Here is a 24,980-nt window from a genome sequence, read left to right as displayed (position 1 = left end):
TTTTTCTGCCGGACACTGATCAGTCGATCGTCAATCTACGCTATGAATCGGGATATTTTCCAAACCGCATTCCATAATTTTCGTCGGCGTAAAATATTTTTATGACGCATTTTTCTGTAGTCCGCTGTGGCCGCGAAGCATTGAAATTATGACCTTAATAATTCCGTTGTAGGTACACGAGTGGACATTAAAACTGATTTACACAGGCGCTTCGTGCGAGATATACGTAAAGTTTCTACCTATATGAAATTACACCCATAATTAATATAAAACCCTTCAAATCGTCAGATTCCTTTTTGCTTTTTTTTTGTTCTCTAAGGCCGCTCGCCCAAGGCGACTTTTTGTAGTGATGCAGGCGCGCTTTTAGCTAGTATTAACGCCCTTTAGTCGCATTTGGAACACGCTACTGAAGCGACGCTAACGCGCTACAGATAGCGACTGTATCTATACAAAAGAAGAGCTTTGAGTGGAGAACCGCTTTACTGAATTGCGTTAACATCGTGACAGAACCGCGTTTGCATCGCGACTGTATCGATGTGAACTTATTATTCATATGAATAAAAACGATGAATATTTTGATGAATAATAATTGTGTCATTATAACATAATAATTATGATGAATAATAAATTAAAAAGAAAAAGAAAGAATTAGAAAAACCGTTTCTTGTAGCTGCAAACGCGTTTTATACAAATTGAGTTCAGTACAATCATCAACGCGTCTTACTTCGGAAAAGTTGAAAAATACCAACCGTTTCACTCAACCCGAAACGCCTCGCGCGTTCCCTAACAAATTTAAAGAATTCCCACCATACAAATTACCCGCATTTTACCGACCAATAGACGCACGTAACGAATAAAGTTCGCAAATCGGCACCTACTTACCCCACTTTCCCATTTCAATATGCAATAAACTGCTAACGGAATGAGGTTCGCAACTAGTCACACGTTGGGTGAGGTCGCATTTGCGAATTGTTTGCGCCACAAACCACGTTAGATATAGACGGAGGTGCGTTATGATAATGTGAATGTGATGCTTCTTTCAAAGTTAGATGAAAACAAGGTAGGTAGATAGATGGGTCGTTCTTCTTTTTTATCGACAATAAAATGACATTTTCTCGATTTATCGGATTTAACATCTTTAAAATTATAACATCTTTAAAAGATGTGTCTGTAGAAGACTAGTGGTTCTCTTTATCTTGGTAACATACTTTTCTTTGCAATAAAAAATATTGTGACAGAGTGGTCCTTTTCATCGGAGACAGCATTTCAATTTACCACTTTGTCACAGAAATTTGTGAATAACAATCAAGCTACGTTAATCACTAATTGAGGAACCGATTATAATACGTATTTTGAGTATAATAAGATAACTATATTTTTGAACAATGGAAACATAAAATAAAATTCTAAAACATAACTTATCAGAAGCAGAACGAAGGACTACCCAGATACTTATTCGTCATACATCTGCTAATACGAGTATTAAATATTGCTACTCTTTGCCGAAGAAAGAACACGAAAACAACAGCTTTTTAGATTTAGTAGCATAAAGCGTTCGATTAGATAAAGAGCTATGTCTATTAGGTACTCGGATATATGTAACTATATAACAAAGCATCACGGCTGTATCTGAAGGGGGTAGGCAGTGGTCTGTATACATACCCATGCATCGCCAGCTATAGGTGCGAGCCTTTTGTCCTTAACACGTGATATCATGAATTTAAAACTCAAATTTAGAGTCCAATCCGGGATTTGAACCGGCGACACTACGATTAATTCCTGCGTTCTTCGTTGAGGCCTTACGGACATAATGGCGAGAAAAAAAATCAAATCCCTAGTAATATTATAAATGCGAATGTAACTCCGTCTGTCTGTTACGCTTTCACACCAAAACTCCTAAACCGATTTTAATGAAATTCGGTACAGAAATAGAAAGATAATTTTTATATTATTTAGTGGTGGAATAGTCATGCGCGCGATAACTTAAATCCACGCAGACCGAGTCGCGGGTGGCAAACAATTTAATAAGAGAACTAGAGGTCTTTTTAGCAAAAAAAAAAAAAATATAAGACGATAACACGTCAACGGAAATAAAGCATAACGTAGTTTAATCCCAGCTGACTTCTGTATCTGTCTATATCAGAAGCAGTCTGTGCACACGACAAATGCCGCGAGGTGTAAAAAAGCGGGTTTACACACTCGGTTGTATCTGGAGACACATCTGCAAGTTTGTTTTCAATGAGTTCTCAACTGGGACAAATGGAAGTATGGAGGTGGAGTAATGAGATGGTAATGTTACTTGTTTCTCGACTTAATACAAGTTTGCTTGCATTCTCTGAGACTCGGTTTGAGAGCAGAGAATAAGCAAGCAAATCATGGCTTGGAATGTACTTGTAGGAAAAATAAAATCAAGTGCAGATACTACTATAAGGCGATTCTCACACTGCCCCGCATGATGCAGCGTAGCGCGTGGATGCGTGTTCTTCCGTTGCTTGTAAGTATCTCCGTTTGTATAGAAAACCCGCACAGTCTAACACACAGAAAATGCATCCGCATGAACGCATTTTCTGCATCAAGCGGGGCAGTCGCCTAATGTTTAGCTTGTGCTGCTTGTTTATGTTTTGTCTTGTCGGTCTAAAGTAATATTAGTATTCCATATTATAGATGAAAAGAGAAGAGGCAAGATGATTGGACACCTAATAAGATACGACGAATTTACTAAAAACATCATAGAAGGAAAGCTAGAAGAAAAGAGAGGAAGGGGAAGACCAAGAAGAGCTTACATGGAACTGATTAAAGAAAAGGTTAACGTCGTGTCTTATAGGGAAGTCAGGGAATTGGCCTTTGATAGACTAGAATAGAAAATGCTACACCGACAAGAGCGTGGCTCTTAAATTGATGATGATGACATTATCATTATTTGATTTATAGATAGATGGTGCTGGCGTCGGCTTAATGACAATATGTAGATGGAAAGAATTTCGCATGGACAGGAGGAGGACCCGGTGGTGTAATGGTTAACACGCTCGTCCCGACTTGACAAGAGCTAGGTTCAATTCCCGTCCGAGACTGTTTTTTTTTCGATTTAAATTTTCTCTTTGTAATGTTTAAATTGGTCGTTAATAACCACCAACCCGCACTGGGCCCGCGTGGTGGTTTAAGGCCCGATCTCCCTATCTAGGGAAGGCCCGTGCCCCAGCAGTGGGTGATGAATGTTTAGATTGTAAGAAAAGAAATGAAAAGTTTGAAAAGTTTTGTCTCTTCTTTCCTAGATTTCTTTTATATTTGTCGACTGTTTCTGGCTAAACATTTTCTACTAGGTATATTAATAATTTCATTCATTTTGATATTTGAGTTCAGAAATAATGCTCCATCTACCACCCACTGTAGTTAATCAAAGTCTATTTCTAGGAAGTTAGCCCACGCGTGCGCCAGTCGTCAACAGACAGGTAGGCGTATAAGTCAGACATGTTGCTATTATAGAGCAGGGGGGTTGGGGGTTGAGCCAAGTTGAAACCAATTTCGAAAGCGACAGTGACGGAGATAAAAATATACAGGCTGTTAGTGACATCGTAACTGTTTCTTTTAAGTAATTTCAGTTACATTTTTGCAACTGAAAATTCCACTTGATATTAACTTACAATCATCCCCCTTATCCCGGGTTCGAATCCCGGTGGGGACATATCATAAAAATCACTTTGTGATCCCTAGTTTGGTTAGAACATTACAGGCTGATCACCTGATTGTCCGAAAGTGTAGATGATCCGTGCTTCGAAAAGCACGTTAAGGCCTTGGTCCCGGTTACTATTTTCTGATGTAAGTTCTATTTCTTTTTTTTATACCACTTACCCGTGCTTGTGGAAAGTCACAAAGAGAAAATTAAATAAAAAAAAATTCAGGTGAATGCTGTAAAAATACAAAAATCATTTTAAAGAATAGCTAGGGTGATAACGTACGATAAGCTGAAATCTACATGTAACTATAGACTTATCGGTCTAAGCAAATTAGTACTCAATATTCTAGATAGATGGCTCCGCCGTCGGCTTAGTCGGCAGTGAGACGTATATAGGCTGTTTATGTATATATGTATGTATGCATGTTACATAAAGTAAATTATACCTTGTGAAATGGCGTAGATATTTAAAATAATTGTAACATTGACTATTGCCATTTGCCATTACAGACTAATACAGCTCACCACCTATCACGTTGGTCTAATAGAAAGCTCGGTGAGGTGTGGGTACTTAGTTCATCTTGCGATGGATGTACCTCTGGCTACCCCCATTGGGATACAGTCGTGAGTTAAGATGACTATTGCCAAATTTATTCGAGCCAATTACGTCGTTTAAATGAGTTTGAGTTTGTATAAACTAATATTCTTCTCAGAGTCAAGATCCAGTGCCTAATTATCAGTAATGTGGATCAGTTCCTTCCAAACTTACTTAACGTCTAACTTGCTAACGATCGGCGGAATTAAGTTCCTTGTTTCTAACTTAGCTTCAACTTCCATTTGCAAAGTATATCGTCAGGCGATAATTGTCGCGTGACTTTGATTATAAATCTCTGTATTTTTGTTACAAGGGAGACGATAAATTAAATAAAAAAAAACACGAATATATAAATTAAAATAGTCAATAAGACAGCATTTCACAGAATTACTCAAGTATCCGCATTTCACACGTTCATACACAAATATAGGTATCGCCGTCTGAAATCAAAGCCAGAGTGAACAGGCACCTTCTGGGCGAGGCCTCGTCAATGCCTTCGGGCAAGTCTGGGGGCCAAGAGCAAACCCATCAAAAGTAAAAAAAAAATATTGTAATTATATGTTGGTTAAACCTACCAAATATACTATTTATATACATCCCACTGCTGGGCAAAGGTCTTTAAACCAGACGGGTCACGGAACTACTACCACTCTACATATTTAAATTCAGCCATCAATTTTCGTAACAACTATTTTTACGCTACTACGCCGCCGTAGCACTAGTCGCGTTCCGCGTCGTAGCGAACTGCTACGAAGTCAATATTCGAATTCAAATTCGTAGCTTTCAATACCTTCTAGGCACCGTCCTACTAAAGTGATAGATGTATATACAAGTTTTGCATAAACAGAGATTTGCGAGATATTATGTAAATATAATTCTGAATTTTGAGTTTGGTATAAAATATTGTCGTTTATTTTATATTCTAACACGATCTGGAGGGATGCCTTCTCAATCAGGAAGCTCTTGTGATCTGTCGGTCTTGATTTGATGGTGACCTATGTAGACTTTTGCACTGAAACTTATTTAAAAGTCACGATGCTTTGTGTGTTGTTAGAAATTGGCATTTTATTAAACTAACAACACCATATGAGGTGATCATGTAGCGGAACTCTTTAAGAGGCAGAATGGCGTTAAGAGCAATGCATTTATAAAAAAGAAATGACTTAGAATTTATTCTTGTTTGGTAGTAACCTGAATGTTTTATACCTTTTACATAATGAGGAACTTTCCAAACTACGTTCCCTAAAAAATATAGATGGCGCTGTTCAGATTTGTCGTGATAATTACCTATTTTCTCATTGCTCGGGGTAGATAATTCTTCAAAAAAAAATATAATATATTAATAGCAAAGGCATATTTATAGAAATAGATATGTCGGACGACGCTCAGTGGGTAGGCCCGCTACAAGGTGGACCGACGATCTGGTGAAGGTCGCGGGAAGCCGTTGGATGCGGGCAGCGCGGGACCGATCGTCGTGGAGATCCTTGGGGGAGGCCTATGCCCAGCAGTGGGCGTCGTACGGCTGATGATGATGATGATGAGATATATTATACACATACATAAACAGCCTATATACCTACGTCCCACTGCTGGGCACAGGCCTCCTCTCAATCAACCGGAGGGGGTATGGAGCATACTCCACCACGTATATATCGTATATATTATATCAATTACATTATATTATGGCATATTTATAGATATATTTGGATCAGATACGTTTAGAATTATGTTGCTACCTATATTGCTTTACTTTATTTGATCAGAATAATAATGGATGGAAAATGTGTTTGGCCTAAGTGTAATAAACAAAAGTCATCAAATAGAAGGTTAAACGAAGCAAATCTCTACAGCACCTTATATATTTTTATAGGTAGGCATAGCTATATAACACGCCCTCTCATCGCCAGCTGTTTAAGTAAGAAACGAGTCTGGAGCCTAAACTAAGATACCCTGTATTTTAGGACTCCAGGTCTCCACTCTCAGAATGCCAAACGCCAGAGTTTAAGTCCTGTCAGTCTCGTCTGTCACGCCTGCTTCCTCGAAGGGGTGGGCAGAGCTACATAGTACACCGTCTTCTGGCCAGCTGTGTTTAAGTCCCATGTAAAACCCTGTGAGTCTATTCCCAATAACCGGGCACAAGAGATTAGATTACGTAGTAATAAGTTTCCTCTTCTTTTCAAAGTCTGCATTGATTTTAAGTAGAGATAATTGGGTAAAGCATTAAGTGTGAGTAGCGTGAGTCACGCTACTGTCCCGGTTCCATCAGTGACGACTGATTGAATGCGCCCGAAAATGAGGCGCGGCGACCATCGAGGCGAGGAGTCGGTGACATCGGTGATACGATAGGGAATGATAGTGCAACAACGAATGAAATCAAAAAATTAGGCATCTTTTCTAAACTCGATACTTCACCTCAGAGCAGTTGCTTCATCAGGTGAGATTGTCAAACGCGTTCCGGCCAAGTAGTTAATGCCATCTGCGGCAAATCTACAATAAGTCACGTCAAAAAAGAGCCTATTTTATTAAAAAAAAAAAACATTTTAGGATTTCGTACCAATAATCGCTGGAGTAGAAACGTTACATGTATCGTGATAGTCTTTGGCGGCATAATAACCCTGGCACCAAGGTTCATGAGGTTGGTCCCTATTTGTCCGGCCAAGTAGTTAATGCCATCTGAGGCAAATCTACAATAAGTCACGACCACGGCTACCTTCTAAACATCATTACATGAATAAAATTCGGAGCAATATTGTCTTGTTTCATTCTAACAGGGTTTAGGACTTTTTTGTGAGAAGCTGCAGTAGTTTTAGGCAGGTGAGACGTTCGTTCAAAGTGTAACTATGTTACCTACTGAATAAAGACATTTTTGAATTTGAATTTAGAGCGTCATTTTTCGTTGTCAGGATTTATAGTTTTTAAACATAATTATAGCTGTTTTTACTGTATAATACCTTTTGATCGTTCTCGCTAAGAATTCTTGTATATTGAGTCCAGAAACAATTCTTGTATATGATCAAAACATCGGAATAGACCGAGAACTAGCATCTGTTGTTTGAACAAACGTTTATATTGCCAGGAGGGCACAGTGGATGCTCCAAGCTTGCCAGAAATCAAATTCGGATTCTTTGGCACAGGACAGATACTAGGCCTTGCCAGCTGAAGTAACATAACATAAGCTCACCAGTATATCCCAATTGGGGTAGTCAGACGTACATCCATCGTAAGAACTAAATACCCACGCCTCACCGAGCTTTCTATTAGACCAACGTGATAGGTGGTGAACCGTATTGCCATCTGTAATGACAATTAATAATAATAATAATAATTTGCAATAGTCCTACACGAACCGGGGATTGTCTTTGGGTGCACTCCCATAGTGCATAAGTTAAGCATAATTGACATGAATATAATTGAGTAGGTACCATAGCTGACTAAGTATAATATATTATAAATACTTGTATTTCAGTCTATGATGCATCTCTCCTGGAGAAAGACACAAAAATATAGCCAACATACAATCCTATGTTTCCGACAGAGTAAACAAAAAAGTAACAATAAAGTTATTATCAAACAAAAGGTTGTGAACCTCTCTTTGTGTAAGATGTAAGTGTACGTGAGTGATTGTGAGACTTTATGTAACTTTACATACATACATAAACAGCCTATATACGGCCCACTGCCGACTAAGCTGGCGCCGGAGCTATCTATGTAGAATATTGAGTACTTATATAGCTTAGACCGATAAGTCTACATGTAGATTTCAACTTATCGTAAATATGACACCTTAGCTATTTATCGGGTGTTAGTGACATCGTAACGAAAACTTTGAAGGATGATTCAGACCATGATTCTGAATCATGATTCTTCATGAAAAACTAAATAAAAACATGAATTTTGCGACATAAAATTCCACTGGATATTTACTCAGAATCATGGTTTGAATCATCCCAGTCAGTATTCGTTACGATGTCACTAACACCCTGTATGTGAGCCGTATCGCCATCTACAATGGTCAAGGCAATTGTGTCATTATAATAAGTGATGTGATGTTTGATGCTTCTAGTTTTTTTTTTGTATTTCACCTCATGAACGCTGGTGGTGTTACGCTGGTGACATTTCACATCCATCTCTACTACGTAATGTTACTGCCAGTTGTCTTCTCTAAGTTCTCCAGAGAACGGTCACGAGTACTAATATGTATGTAGGAAAGTAAGAATACTATGGAAGGATAAAATGAATGGGAATTTGATTGTTTATGGTATGAAAGGAGGATGGTTAATGAATGGGACGTAAGGCAGTTTTAAAAAGTAAGAAAGGGGAGTCTTTGGTGCGATGTCGGTCGGGTGAGAGGATTTTGTTTTAAAATATAAGGTGTGTTTAAAATAAAAGGAGTGACAGTTAAAATATACCCTGTGATATTTCTATATCCCACATGTATACACTTTGAAACCATGTCACATTAACTTTTTTGACAAAATAAACCATGAGTCTCATTAGATGTCAAATATGATAGTGCGACAGGGTTCTAGAGTGGGTACATGATATTGCTTATGACTGTACATTGTCCACTAACCCGCGGAGCTAATATAACCCGCGCGATATTAAACTACTTTTTCAACATTACTTGAAATCACAACTCACGTAAAATATTCTGAAAGTATAATCTGACCGCGGCTTACCTACCTCCGCCATTATTGTAAGTTATTTGATCACAAACCCTCTTCGCGTAAATATGCAAAATTATTCCAACGGAAAGTGGAAAAGTTAAATTGATACGTCTGGCTTACGAGGTGGCGATGGTAACTCCATCTTGGTGCCAGATGTAATTACAATAGTTTAGCTGAGGTCAAATGTTGATGGGTTTCATGTAAATGACTGAATGGCGCCTTCGAACAGTTCAGTTTTAGTGCAGTAATGTGTGTACAATGTACAAGTGGAAGAAGGCCTAGGCGTAGTTTAAGTAGTATAATCTCTTCTATCGTGTGGATTGCGAGGTGGAGTACCAACCTCATCCACCCTGGTGGAAGGGTTACTATTGAGCCGCCAAAGGCCCCTGACATGACTCATGTAACGACTACTTACTTGCATCGGTAAGTACCTAGTATCAGTAGTATAATGATGATCTCCGATCGATTTCGGTCATTGTGACCACTTCGACTCCTAGTCGACACGACGCTGATGCGCCCGAACTAATATAAATATCCTATGTACAATGTACAATCAAAGAACAAAAGTTCAGTCACTGACCCGAGCGAATTATTTGTAAACCGTGGTGATATTATGAACCATTAGTTGTCATAATTATAAAATTTATGTTTTTGTAGGTGTTTTTGGCCTATTACAAAAACGACATGTAACCAGAAGGTCTTAAGTGCAACCAGTTAATTTATTACTTTGCAAAAAACTGATTGGACTTTTGCACGTAATCGTAACTGTCTGTCTGTGTCTATTGTGTCCTTTAATAATAAATGTTTCTTTCTTTCTAACATACCGCGATCAGATCCAGGATGTTTTAGAGAAAGGCCAGGTCAAGGGTGCTCTAAATCGGAGCATGCATGCCGTGTTTGATGAGAGTGGAGAAAGCGAGCCTGGTGTGGGGTGCCTAGTTCACCTTACGATGGAAATACCTCTGACTACCCCATTGGGATATAGTAGGGCCATAATAACAGTACCCGCGCATGATCTATACCCCGTACATTCGCATTGTAGCCATAATCCGTATTCACAAACACCCCTCGTAGCGGGTGCAAAAGTGGCGACAGAAAAAGTGGGACCGCATTACGTGTGGGTTTGCATTTATGCAACACGCTTTGAACCTGGCTTTGCGACTGATATTAAGTCTCATTACTTTACGGATTCCAGTCTTGTGCCCGCCATGGATTTGAAGGACGTGTTGTGAAATCGTGAGATTCGAAATCGTGGACTCCTACGTGCTCCCAGCGCTGTGATGTAACATTTTCTGATAAATATTTGAGATTCGTATCGATTGGATTCCTTAATAGTCGACTGTTGATTTTTTTTAACATACTTACTTATCTATATTATACAGAGTGTTAGTCACATCATAACGAAAACTTTAAGAGATGATTGAGATTATAATTCTGAGTTGATATCATGTGTAATCGTCGCCAAAGTATAGAACTGAAAATAATTAAAAATACAGAAAATTCCACTTGATATAAACTCAAAATCATGGTCTGAATCATCCCTATCAGTATTTGTTAAGACGTCACGAACATCCTCTATATTTTTAGTAATAATAACAAATAATAATTACGACTTCGGCGCCAGACACGCCTTCCAAAAGTCTTCCAAAAGGGATTTCAAAGTCCCGGGGTATGGAAACGACATACAAATAGGAATAATGATTTATTTCAGGCATCGAAACCCATACAAGAACATAAACACGCTTTTAAGTCGAAATCTTACATTTGTTTCGATCCTGACATACTTCTTACTTCCTCTACAGTCATGAATCGATTCGTACACGTGTGCCGGTTCAGAGTACTTCGTACTAAACCTTTTTTAAACACGTCCCCGATTTGTTTAATGTACGTCCGTCTAGGCGCTCCTTTGCTAGCCTTAACAACAACCTTCGCTTTATATACCGCTTATTAATTCTATTACCCTTCATGTCCAAACCACCTTAACATTCCCTTTTCAATCTTATTCACTACATCGTCACGTCTGATATGCCTCAACAAACGTATTATTTTAAAAACAATGGTGCTAATTCCTGTAAATACCATCTAATTTTATTTTAAGTTACATCTGTCATTTTCTTATCCGGCGAAAAGGAAAGGAACGGGTAATCGGCAAGCATAAAATTTATGGAACACACGTCAATTTTAAGCACAAATCTAAAACAACCGTCTAAAAATTTTACATTGGCCAATAACCCGACAGAATTAAGTTGACAGCACACGTCAAACGGTTTGCATACCAGCGAGATACCTTTTTGATTCGCCCGGGTTATTCATTCATTTACTCATTCTTCCTAAAATTAAGAGCTATCAATCGTCCGTCCCTTTCCTTTTCGGCGGATGAGAAAATGACAGGTATAACTTAAAGTAAAATTAGGAGGTGTCTGCAGGAATCGGGGCCAATATACACCCACTCCTTTCCAGTTATGTTTAAGTCCCATGTAATAGGGGGCAAGCCTACTGCCATTAACCGGGCACGAACCCTTGAAACCACGTGATATCGATTATGTATGATTGAAACATGAATTCAAACTTAGAAGGTCGAATTCGTGGTTTAGAGCTCGAGCCGGTATTCAAACCTAATTTTAAAATCATGGCATTAGTTATTAATACCTGAGTTAAATGTAATGCTGAATTATTAATTCCAAAGAGCTTAAGATCACGACGCGGACATATTATGCGGTCTCCGAAGCACAGTCTGGAGAAGCAGACCATCGTAGGCCAAATGGATGACTAACGTGCGCGAGGAAGGGCGCCTACGAGGTGGTCTGACATCCTGAAGAAGACGGTGAGCGGCAGCATACAGAGGGCGGTCTTACGCAGCATATAGCCGTACCAAGTGGAAAACCATAACCTGTGGTCGCGATCCTCAGCAGTGAGGGAACGACGAAGAAGAAGATTAATTCTAAATAATAGGAAGGCAGCAAGGCTATTACTGATTCTGCCTCTTTTCCATAGTAATAATACTCAAACTCTAAAAATATTTTTATTCATTTGGTAACATAGTTATAGTTACACTGATTAACTCTGAATCGGCGTGCATGTATGAGAAACGATTGACGACTGTGGAGGAAGCAAGAGAATTATGTCAGGATCGACTCAAATGGAATTCTATAGTCTCTGCCTACCCCGATGGGAAAGAAAAGTGAGTTTATGTATGTGTACATATAACGAACGTCTCACCCGCCTAAAACAACGACAAAAATAGCTTTCCGTGCAGTCGTTAAACTTTCTTGTACTCGCACAAAACTAAATAGTTTATCAAGCCATTATCGGTCTATAAGCCACGCCTAGCTTTCACAGGCTAGATCAAAAGCCAATATAGGATGCATATAACTTTAGCTCGTGGAACGCGAGGAAATAGCCCCGAGCGAAGCCTCGGTACAATAATAACTTTGCATCGAAAATCCTTAAAATACTGGGCTCTATTTGGGTCGGAATTAAGCATCCTTCACCTTGTTTGATTTATGCTCGAATTGGGAACACCTCCCGGTACTTTCATTATTGCTTCCGTTTGTTTAGTGAGTGGGAACATTATAGTCGGAAGTAGGTAAACTGTACACCTATTTATAAGTAAGATATTTAAATTAAAAGTACCTGGGTAGACATCTCTTGTCACGTTTTGTGTGTTATAAATGTTTCTATTTTTTATCTATTCTTTTTAATTTAATTTATATTTTTATTAAAACTAAACGCTACCAGTAGAATTTTTGGATGGGCATGATAATTTATAATAATATACCAAACAACAAAAAAGAATTACCTACTTCAAAATTAAAAAAATATATATGTAGCTGGCTTCTATAACATAAATTTTATAGAGTCAAAAAAAATTTTCCCAAAAATATTGTACTTATTGGAAAAATGTGTCGTAAATGATATAAATAAATAAATTAAACAAATTAATAATTATTAATTAATATTATTAACTTATTATTATTATATTACTTATTATTACTTACTTATTAATATTTATTATATATGATATGAATGAATGACAATATTTGCTTGCTATTGTTGATAGCTGATAAGGAGGGACTTTTATGAACATCCATCTACTAATGTACCCTTTTCAAAAGCAAATAAAGAGTGTTTCTATTTCTAATGATTTCATGTTGAATAAAAGTAAAAATCTTATAGGTTAAAAATTCTTCTGGTAATCTTAATTCAATTAAAAAATGCATAATATATATTCTTCCGTATTCTATCAAATATTTAAAATTTCTTACTTGCGAAAATCCCATAAAATATGGCGGGAAAAAAAAGTGCAGAATTTTATCGATGAATAAGTATTATAAGAATTCCAATAACCCGTTTTCACACATTTCTTGCTTAGCCCCATTGAGGGTGTTTTCGATCAATCGGTCGATTTAAACCTATTCAGAGGACTCTTTTGAAAAGAGAATCGCTTATTTTGTTCACATGATTATCGTGAACGTATCGAATACATCTTTTTCAAAGTGTATCAGTGTTCGTAGGTACAATCGTTACGCTTGCGGTGTCACAATTTAAACGTATTTTTCTTTATTTGCTAATAGCATTCGTGGTAGCACAGTTGGTAGAACGCTTGCCTCTCATTCTGAGGTCGCAGGTTCGAATCCAGCACAGGCCTAAACCGCAATGACTGCCGAATTAGTTTTCGAATTCATGTTTAATAATCACGTGCTCAGCGGTAAGGAATCCCACATTCCCGAGATGCATTTCAGAGGTATTTGACCTAACCTGTACTGGGCTGGTTTTCCCTTCGCGGATTGGAATGTCAGACAGGCAGTCGCTTCTGTAAAAAACCAGACCTGTCAAAATCTTCAGGTACCTAGGGGGATGATAGTATGCTTATATCGTTCGTTTTGCCGAAACAATGTTTTTCTTTCTTTTTTTAAGTTGATTTTGTATTACATATAAACTTAAATACAATGGGTATTCCAATTGGAAGGAAAGTGAAAAATAAAGAGAGTTTATGTAACTTTTTCACGGAGACTTCTTAATTGAAGTGCGCCAGCAACCCCGGTACTCGACTTTCAACAATGAGTTAAGTATTAATGTATCTTAAGTGCAGTTTTCACTAACACAGTTGGATCGACCAATATAGACGCGATGCGGCTCTCCACCTGCGTTGGTATAACAGAAAACTCGATGAGGTGTGGGCACTTTCATTTTGCGATGGATCTACCACTGACTAACCTAATTGGCATAGTCATGAGCTTATGTGAGTATGCAATCAGTTAAATCTTGACGCACAAGCGTATGGAAGGATCCACAGGCACGCTTCTAAAAAATTTCATCTTTGAAACAACAGTGTGTTAGGCTGAATTGTTCGTCGACAGTTATAAGACATTTTTCTATAAATGGCAACACAAGAATGGGGTTGTCAAATCGGACGGATTGATACACGCTCTCTTGCGTTGGGGACCTTGACGACATCGGACGTGTTTACCAAGTTAAGTGTTATTTTCTTGATACCAGAATAAATAAGTGTGATTACTGTTCTTCCGTATTTTTACTACAAGTGCATACTGTCGCGGAGTGAAATCCACGTATCTAACCGCTTTTTTAAATCATGTTCGGATAGGATTTTATGTAACTAAACCTCGTTTTGTGTCATCATAATCATAAACAGCCTATATACGTCCCACTACATCATATGTGGTTCGCCAAAAAAGTCCGCCAAACTGAAGTGGGACGGTGCCGGACACGTTTGTCGGATGCATCCGGAGCGATGGGCACGAGTCGTTACTCACTGGATACCTTAGGGCGGGCATAGAAGTCGAGGAAGACCGCGTAAAAGATGGTGTGACTACCTCAATGCTTATCGGAAGGATTGGCCGGAGATCGCGCAAAGTCGAGAGGAGTAGAAAAATCAAGGGGAGGCCTTTGCCCAGCAGTGGGATTGAATAGACTAAATATGATAAGATTCGTCCCACTGCTTAGGCACAGGCCTCCCCTCAATCAACCGGAGCGGGAGCATACTTCACCACGCTGCTCCACTGCGAGTTTCGGTCGATTTCTTTCAATTAATTTAAATACGGCTTATGTTATTTTATGATTTTAAGTAGTGGAAAAATATCGAAATTGGCATTAAAAGTAGCATTATTGGTTCAATACGATCTACTCTGAACCGGCGTGCGTGTATGAAGCGATTGATGAATGTGGAGGAAGCAAGAGAAGTGTGTCAGGATCGAAGCAAATGGAATTCTATAGTCTCTGCTTACCCCGGTGGGAAATAGGCGTGAGTTTATGTATTGATTCAAAAAACCAAACAAGCACTCAGCTCAAAAGTAAGTTAGGGTGGAACAGCAACGGGGCCCACTTTGTGCCGGCGCGGAGTGGGAGTCACTCCCACCACTTTATCTCAATTCGCCAACCGCCTTCCAATTCCAGTCCTATTTATCTTTTATGAGAATTGCACTAAGCCCGTCGCTTTTGGTACCCGCTTTGTTATAATTGCCTCCAGTTTTGGGAAAAAGTCAAAAGGTTATTTTCATTTTCGAAGCTGCATTCTCGCGTTTTGAGCTAGTTAGTTGCGAAATATGGTTGGCTTGTTTAGAACAGGTTTTATATGAATCGCTGGAAAACAGCGGCTTGCTCGTTAGGAAAAAGTTCGGAAATAGATGCAGTTGTACCTCCTACACACTTTATTATAATTTATTGCAAAGTCACAAACAGTTAAAAGGTTACACGGTAGTAGGTAGATGTGACGCCCTGTAGGGGTACGGTCACGAGTACTAATATGTATACACTATGCAACCATGTCACATTAACATTTCTGACAAATTAAACCATAAGCCTCATTAAATGTCAAATATGATAGTGCGACAGGGTTCTAAAGTGGGTACACGATATTGCTCATGACTGTACAGCAACATAAGAGGTGACATCAGCTGCCTCATTATATATAACACAATTTTAAATGAATATAAAATTTATTACACGTTAAACAGGTAACAAAACGACGGGGAAGAAGCAAATACTCCTATCTTACATTTTTAGGCAAATCAACTTTTAGATGTAGTTCGATGCAAAATTTAATTTTACATTGGCTGGTAAAATCTCTTAGGTATATTTCCCACTTTTAGGGTGATTTTCGATGAATAGAAAATAGCTCGTAAATAAATATTTTATATGTTGTAATATTTTTTTATATAAATATCTCCTTTCTGCAGAAATAAATACCTCCTATCTCGTGTTTTAACCGATAATAGCTCCTATCTTCAGAATCAAGCGTGTGTGTTTTTGTTTGATGGAAGATCATGGAGGTTAATAGGTGATGATGGGCAATGGGCATGGCACGAATGATCTCCTACTTTTTGCAGTGATTTGTTCACTGACACTTTTCAATATTAATTTTTTTTTTCTTAGCGTGTAGCGGAAAATCGAACGCCCAATACGATTTGTTATTGGGTGTTCCAATTTCTTCTCACTTTTCACAAAAATATCGAATAATCGATATTTTGTATGGTTTGGTAAAAATTAAGTTACGGAAATTTAGTATGTTGAGTACATTCCTGAAGAAAAATCTTAGGATCACTCCTACATACACTACAACCCCTTTATTAACCGGACTATTCATGATGATTTTAATAAGTACCTACTTCTTGATCTCAGTTGATTATTTACATAATAAATATACATTTTTTAATTCTTACTACATATATTGATATATTTTTTGAAATACCAATTAAATAAATGAAGGTACCTATTTTATCATGGTCAATAAAGAGTTTTTTAAATCTTTTTTAAAATTAAAGTATATCTTCATTAAAAAGCTAAGCAAAGAACGTTCTTGGAAAAAACCTGTCCTATTATTTAAATAATTTCAGTATTTTCTTAAAACATACCATAATTTGTTTTTATATTGCATGCTTTATGTATTTTACAGTTAAACTTTTACTAGCTAAATGTTGCTCCATTCCTTTATAACATCTCCTAACTTGAACATAATTTGAAATTCATTGAAAGCAATACATCCTATCTTACAAAATCATGTATAATTTACGTTATTCGGTACTTACTGCTTTTCTTTAATTATTAATAGGTTTTTGAAGCTACAGTGAATAGTTTACGAAGAGAAATAAGGCAAATAATAGGAATTTGAAGGATTATTTACAAGTGGAAAAACCGTCTAACGTCAAAACTTCACAGAAATCAATAGGTTCTATCTTACATTAACTTTGATTCCTCTATATATACGAAACTAACATTAGTTTAAAAAAATATCTTTTGAAATAACAAAACTACCTTCAGAACATGACACCGCGCTTTTATTATATTGTCACATTTCATATTTCCTTATGTTGAGTTGTGGTGCGAAATAAAGATTCTTATTTATTTATTTATTTATTTTATTTATTATAAACAAAAAAGTTATTCAGTTTTTTCCGCCTCCGGTAAAGTTAGGTCTGTGTAAGATAGGAGTATTTGCTTCTTCCCCGTCGAAAACTAGCTTTTGCCCGCAGCTTCCCTCCCGTTAAATTCCTAATCTACCAAAATTTAGCTATATTGAAAACTGCGAAAAGTCCCATATAAAATTTTACCCCCCTCTTTGAAGGGGTTAAGGGGCAGATTTCTACAAAAAAATGATGCACGATTTTTTTGTTGGTCACAAATTGTCCGCATACCAATTTTTAGCTTTCTACCTTGAAACTTGCGGAACGCTCCATACAAACTTCCACCCCCTTTTTAGGGAAGTGAGTCGTCAGAAAGAGACAAAATTTTGCCTATGTCACTTCAACTATCTCCACTTAAAAAATCACGTCAACTCGTTGCTCCGTTTTGCCGTGAAAGACGGACAAACAAACAGACACGCACACGCTTTCCCATTTAAAACATTAGTAAGGATTATTACTCACTTTTACGAAATTTAGTAATTATAATGGCAGAAGTGTAGACACATCGTTATGGTTAAGTCCGAAACGCAACGATTCGCGAACGATCAAAAAATTTAAGATCAAAAATAAAAAGCCGGTCGCGCACTGAGTATTCCAAGGCTTTGTCTTGAATAATAAAGTCAGTCACAAGTCAAGTATACAGGTTGTTAGTGACATCGTAACGAATACTGAGAACTCAGAATAATGAGCTGAATCAATTCTCTCAATTCGTTACAATGTCAGTTATACCCAAGACAAGTACATACAGGTAACCATACAAGAAGGTACGGGTGACACCGTAACGAATACTGAAGGGGATGATTCAGATCATGATTCTGAGTTGATATCAAGTGGAATTTCCTGTCGGAAAATTTGTGAAAATTTTTGTTTTTTTTTTTAATTATTTTGAGTTCCATACTTTTGCGAAAGTAGCTTGGTTATGCTGCACTGACAAGAGCGTGGCTCTTAAATTGATGATGATGACTTTTGCGACGGAAAATTCCACATGATAATGAACTCAGAATTATGGTGTGAATCATCCCTCAAAGTTTTCGTTACGATGTCTCTTACACCCTGTATTCATCGCAATAGGTCCAAAAAAACAAATGACCTATAAGGGTTCCATTCTTCCTTTTAAGGTTCTGAGCCTCCGTTATAATCTCTCGCATAATTCTACATTAAGTAGAAATATCATAGTGAAATAAAGTTGTCTTACCTAGTGGCTGCGCAGTCGGCAGTCTAGCTAGAAACATGAGTCTTAAAATGTCATACACATTTGTCATCCTTACAACATTCAGTGGGTAAAGAACTCGCCCCTGTAGTGGGGACTGTAGAGTCCGGTGTTCATACAAACAACAATATACCCGCTTCTAGACAAATGTGCACTTTTAAATTCTACCTTACGTACAGCTCACTACAGTTGCATATGAATATTTGAACAATGCATGGATATCCCTGTTCCCGAGCTAAGCTTCCTTTGTTCCTAAACTAATGCATTTGTGGAAAAAGTGAATATATTTCTGCCGCTTGTACTTGAGATACATCTTCACGCTATTTTCGTTTAAAGCACATAGTTGATGAAGTTTTTTGCCAGTTTAGAGCAAAGTACTTTTAGGACAGTCTGGAAACAGTTCAAAACAATTACTTTTCTATTTTCTGTACCTTGCATTCTTTGTGCCAACTAAAGTATATTTATCTTTTCTTATCTATAACATAACACAACATAAGATATACTAACTATCCGTTGATTGGAGGGATAAATGTGGTAGTACCGTGACGCTTGTATAGATGTCAAAACATTTTGAAAAAAAATTTGGGTTGAAACATTTTAAACATGTTTGGGCTGAAACATTTTAACAGAATAGTTGTTTCACTTCTTATCTCGACACCCGTATAATATTCACATTTGATATACTTGTAACATAATACACATAACATAATACACCACTACGTCTCACTACTGGGCACAAGCCTCTCCTCAATTAACCGGAGAATTGCAGCATACTCCACAAGTCGTGTGTAGGTATAATGTGCAATCAAAGAGCAAAAGTGCAGTCACTGAGCCCAGCGCATTATTTGTAAACAGTGGTGAAATTATGAACCATCAGTGGTCATAATTGTAAAATTTGTTTTTGTAGGTATTTTTGGTCTATTACAGAAACGACATGTAACCAGGAGGTCTTAAGTGCAACCAGTTAATTTATTACTTTGCTAACTGATTGGACTTTTGCACCTTATCGTACGTATAATCTATAAATTCCGCGTCTGTTATTTATTCGCGTGATAAGTTTACAAGGCACAGTTTGTACAGTCATGAGCAAAATGTACCCACTTTAGGACTCTATCGCATTAACATATTTGATATTTAGTGAGAGTTACCGTTCAATTTGTCAAAAAAGTTAATGTGACATGGTACCAAAGTGTATACATATATTAATGCTCGTGACCGTACTCTACTATAGGGCCTTGTTGTTCCATACTATTGGACAGAAAAATGCGTAAAATACTCTTGTGGATCGTGTAACTGCAGAACGATACGAGTCGTTTGTTGGTCATGCAGATTGGATTGGTTTTTTAAGTGGTAGTTACGTTCACAATTGTCGTAATAGACCCAGAAATAGGTTTAAGATAAAAGAAATTGGAAAGCGAGATTGGATACATGCATTTTGGAGTTATCTCTTAAGTGTTACATGTGGTTCGCTGCACGTTTTAGTATCGTTGATTCGAACGGATTTGAATTTTGCTAAAGTGCAGTTTGCTTTAAAGTTGCACGAGTGTTGCCAACAGAAAATCAATTAAATTAATAAGGTCGCCTATTGTACTCTTTTTATTTCTCTTTGTTTTGTATTTATTGGCATTTCCTGTTTGTGTTAAATTGACAAGAAAAACTTAACAAATATGATGCATATTTATGAAGCTACAGTAGTTTTAGGCGGATGAGACGTTCGTTACGTAAAAAATGACGATTCAAAGTGTAACTGTGTTACCTACTGAATAAAGATATTTTTGAGTTTGAGTTTTGAGTTCTGTTTTCGGGCTAAACTAGGAGGCCCACCGAATGAATTTGCATGTAGATTTGCTCCTATATGAATATACAACAAAAAAATGACAAAACTTGTACCAAGGCAACTTCGGGTCGAGATGCCAGTTCGAAATAAAAGATGGCCGCTGTGATTTTATATTCTTGCGTGTTACAAGCGTACTTCCGCTCTGCAGGACAGACCCACGACTAGACTAACATAAAGTGATATACAACAAAAAAATGACAAAACTTGTACCAAGGCAACTTCGGGTCGAGATGCCAGTTCGAAATAAAAGATGGCCGCTGTGATTTTATATTCTTGCGTGTTACAAGCGTACTTCCGCTCTGCAGGACAGACCCACGACTAGACTAACATAAAGTGATAATAATTATGAGTATAGTTGCGACACGAGAAACCTTTTTAAATAATTGAGCCAGGCGCTCTGCTTGCGGTGCGTTTGAATATAAACCCATGTTCGCATTAGCTCGGTAGGGACGCGACGGTGATGATACGAGTACACGGCTGCGATTTTCATTCAGCTGATATTAAGGTAATCCGTTTTCCTGTATGGAAATATTGTTTTAGAACGCGATAAATAATATATATATATATTTTTTTTTTTTGACGTGACTTATTGTAGATTTGTCGCAGATAGCATTAAATGGAGCGCGCCGAGGGCTCTCACCCGGTACAAAATTTAAGACAACAGGCCTGAAGGTGCACAGTTGAACGTGAACCTCAGCTCAGGGCGTCATAAAAGAGGATGATATTTGAAAGAATTAATCGACCCTAGTGGGTCGATAGCGATAAGCGCTGAATGAGGAAAATCGTCGACTACGCCGGCGATATATATTTTTGATTTTTTATTTAAATTTCAGCTCCTTTCGAGTATCTGTTATTATCAGATCCCATCTCTACCTAGGTACCATTACGCATGCATGGAGGGCGGTCCCTATTGTCACCGTGCCTCTATTAATGCTTAAAGCCGAGACCCCATTACCTATGCGCTGCAAATTTTATATTCTCCCATAATTCATCCATTAACTGAACTATGCTTGCAGCTGGTAAAGACCTTCCACGAAGCAATTTATATGCAAAACGTTGTTTATCGACCGCAATTTTTAATTTGGTTTTGTTGAGTCGATTGAAAGGTTATTGGTTTACTGTTGTTTAATTAAAAACAAGTTTTTATTGAAGTTCAATAATAGTTTGAAATTAAATTATGTAGTACTTGTTATCTCGCTGTTGTTAAGTCAGGATTTTAAAACATAAGCTCACGACTATATCCCAATGGGGTAGTCAGAAGTACATCCATGGCAAGATGAACTAAGTACTCACGCATCACAGAGCTTTCTGTTAGACCTTGATAGGTGTCGAGCCGTATCGCCGTCTATAATGGGCGAGCCAACTGTGTTAGTGAAAACTTTTGTGTCTATGGAAAGGAGAGACGGTTAGCTCTCTCCTTGACAAGGATGGACCTCATAAAATTGGCTAAGGCATGACTGAACATTTTTTATAATTTAGTTATCTACCTAAAAGATTACGTTGTCTTACACTGGAAATCTTGTGTGCACCTACTGGCTTATGTAACAGTCCAATTCCTGATGTAACTTTGATTTTATTTAATGTTTTATCTCTCTGTGGTCTAGTGGTAGCGTTAGGCTCACGATCTGGACGTCCGGGTTCGATTCCCGATAGGGACATTGTCGAAATCACTTTGTGAGACTGTCCTTTGTTTGGTAAGGACTTTTCAGGCTTGAATCACCTGATTGTCCGAAAAAGTAAGATGATTCCGTGCTTCGGAGGGCACGTTAAGCCGTTGGTCCCGGCTAATAGCCGTAAAAAACACCTCCACCAACCCGCATTGGAGCAGCGTGGCGGAGTATGCTCCGTACGCCCTCCGGTTGATTGAGTGGAGGCTTGTGCCTTGCAGTGGGACGGATATAGGCTGTTTATGTATATAGGCTGTTGGTGTACCTTTTATAAATAAATAAAACTTTAATAACTTATTGGTGCAAGTTCGGTACCGGGGTTTGAACCCAAGAAGAGCAATCATACAAATCAAATTGTCCTAGTTCACCCTCGCATACCAGTTCAAACTGCGACAGGTTTCAACATTGCCCTGAGCGATAGAAACGCGATTACAATGTTACAATACCAAAGACAAGTTCCTCAATCTGCTGGAAAACTTGCAGTTTGTGCCTAATGGCATCAGAACTTGATTTCGCCCCGACGTCGCATGATCCATTCAAAGATGTCGAGTTCCCTATAAGTTTTGGTGTTCGGTATTCATTTGCCGCCGCAAATACTGCGTTATTGACATCGTAACGAAAACTTTGCGGGGTGATTCAGACAATGATTTTGAGTTGATATCAAGCGGAATTTCCTGTCGCAAAAGTATGAAACTGAAAAAAAAGAATCATGGTCTGAATCATCCCCCTCAGTATTCGTTACGGTGTCACTAACACCCATAATGTACTTGTACGGGGTGTAAGTGGCATCGTAACGAATACTGAGGGGGATGATTCGGCTCATTATTCTGAGTTAATATCAAGTGGATGTTTTCATCGCAAAAGTGTATACTTAACTGAAAATAATAAAAAAAAAATATCTTGAATTTTGCAAAGGAAAATTCCACTTGATATTAACTCAAAATCATGGTCTGAATCATCCCCCTCAGTATTCGGTACGATGCCACTAACACCCTGTATAATTGATGCTCAAACGATTTTCAGAGTGACTCAAGTGGATGAACACCGGTAGTCAATCTTATTACCGTTAACGCGAAAGAATTCTAAAATCTTTTGTCTTTTTGCAAATATCCAATTAGAACTTACGTAACTTGGCGATAGAGGTGAATAAGTTCTAACTGGATTTTTGCTAAAAGACACCGATTCAAGGGTATTTTGTCGTTAATGGTAATATGATCATTATCTATGTTCGAAGTACTGTACTATAATGATAATTTTATAAGTATTTCTTAAATTAACGCTGTTTATCAGTGAAACGCAAATTGGAAAGTATTCTTTTTGTTTTTGACGTGACTTGGCCGGACAAATAGGGAGCGCTGCGGGCTCTCACCCGGTACAAAATTTAAGACTGTAACAGGCCTGAGGGTTGGGCGCGAAATATTTGAAACAATTAATCGACCCAGGGTCAATTCAATTCAATCGAAAAAAAAACGCCGATAGCGATAAACGCTGAGCTGAATGAGGGAAATCGTCGACCACGCCGGAGAGGTCGGTATCGGAGTTAAGAAAGTAATTGTAAGTCATTCCGGAAACGAAAATTTATTTGTGTTTAGAACTTAAAAACGGTATGAAAACTTATTGTCACTAGGTACTCACAGTAGTTATTAGGAATTAAGTCTGGCTCTGCGTCGTCGTGGTCGGGCAGCTTGGGGGTGATGTCACGCGTCACTAGCTGCGCGGGCGGCGGCTTGCCGTGCGGCGCGCGCCGGCGCCGGCGCAGCGACGCGGCGCACGCGCCCGCCACCAGCGCGCACACGGCGCCCAGCCCGGCGCCCATCGCGCCCAGCAGCCCGCCGACGCCAAGCGGCGCTTCTGAAGCTGAAACAAACATGCGAATAGTATTCAATCAATCAATAATTCTTTATTGCACATATCCCCCCATATAATGTAAATAAGTACTTATCTAAAACTAGCTCTTATAGAGTTGTCACATGAACCATGTCAAGGGCCTTTCGCGGCTCAATATTAACCCTGACACCAGGGTTGCTGAGGTTGGTAATCCACCTCACAACCCACACGATAGAAGAAGATAGAGTTAGTAGGTGCTTATTTATACATTTTACTGCCCAATTATACTTTCAAGCATTTAAATATTTAATGAGCCATCATATTAAGGTACACGTTACGTTATTTCTTTATCATTTATTGGCCTTATTTAACTTCTTAGCTTGTTACTGAACAGTATATTTTTTATTTGCATACTGATCGTAAATGTTGTATTGCCGCTGCACCTTAGAAAACCTAGTTTTTTTTTTTATAGACTGTGTTCATTATACGTTTGGTTTTAATACTATGTTGTTTTTCTAGCATTAAATATAGCTGGCACTTAAGTAGGTGTACATTTAACTGTTAAAACTATCAATCAAATCAAATATATTTCATTGCACAGAACTAAATTTCAACAATCAGACATAACACATGGATACAGTACAATTTGGACAGCCTTATTGCTCTAGAGCAATTTTTTTCAGGCAACCATTACCAGGAAACAAACATTTACAAAGAACTTGGATGCGGGATGGTGCACCAAGACAAGAAATAAATACCTAATGGGAAACTAAAGTTAATATAATTATATACTCTATAATAAATAACATTGTAATACATTGTGAAATTGATATTTTTCAAATAACTTAAAAATTTATTTATTCAAACAATTAAAAACAAAACAAACACATCTTATAAATAAAACACCTCCTCCAATGCGTCACATCGAGGCAAGGTGCCCAACAGGCTGGCAGCATTACCCCTCTGAATTGCCAGGCTAATAATTAATACATATTTACTAAAATTCACTATCCATTGTTGAAAACTCTATAGTGTCTAAAGGACCGGGCAGAAGCTTATAAATAGGGCTAAGTTCGACAAGAAA

At 38.0% G+C, this 24,980-nt stretch overlaps 1 protein-coding gene and 1 non-coding gene across 2 annotated transcripts in view; one reads left to right on the top strand and one right to left on the bottom strand.

Annotated features, from left to right (window-relative positions):
* Nucleotides 1-24,980, bottom strand: part of LOC126368684 (nephrin) — a 760,982-nt gene that overhangs the window by 51,068 nt on the left and 684,934 nt on the right. Inside the window, exon 15 of the mRNA XM_050012828.1 lies at nucleotides 23,705-23,926. Coding sequence (XP_049868785.1) covers nucleotides 23,705-23,926 — 222 coding nt within the window. The remainder of the gene's footprint in view (nucleotides 1-23,704; nucleotides 23,927-24,980) is intronic.
* LOC126371425 (U6atac minor spliceosomal RNA) lies at nucleotides 21,786-21,872 on the top strand. Its single transcript, XR_007567040.1, has one exon. It is a non-coding gene; the product is annotated as a U6atac minor spliceosomal RNA (small nuclear RNA).

Source organism: Pectinophora gossypiella, chromosome 1, assembly GCF_024362695.1.
Source record: "Pectinophora gossypiella chromosome 1, ilPecGoss1.1, whole genome shotgun sequence".
NCBI classification, from domain to species: domain Eukaryota; kingdom Metazoa; phylum Arthropoda; class Insecta; order Lepidoptera; family Gelechiidae; genus Pectinophora; species Pectinophora gossypiella.
This window is presented reverse-complemented; position numbering and strand designations above follow the sequence as displayed.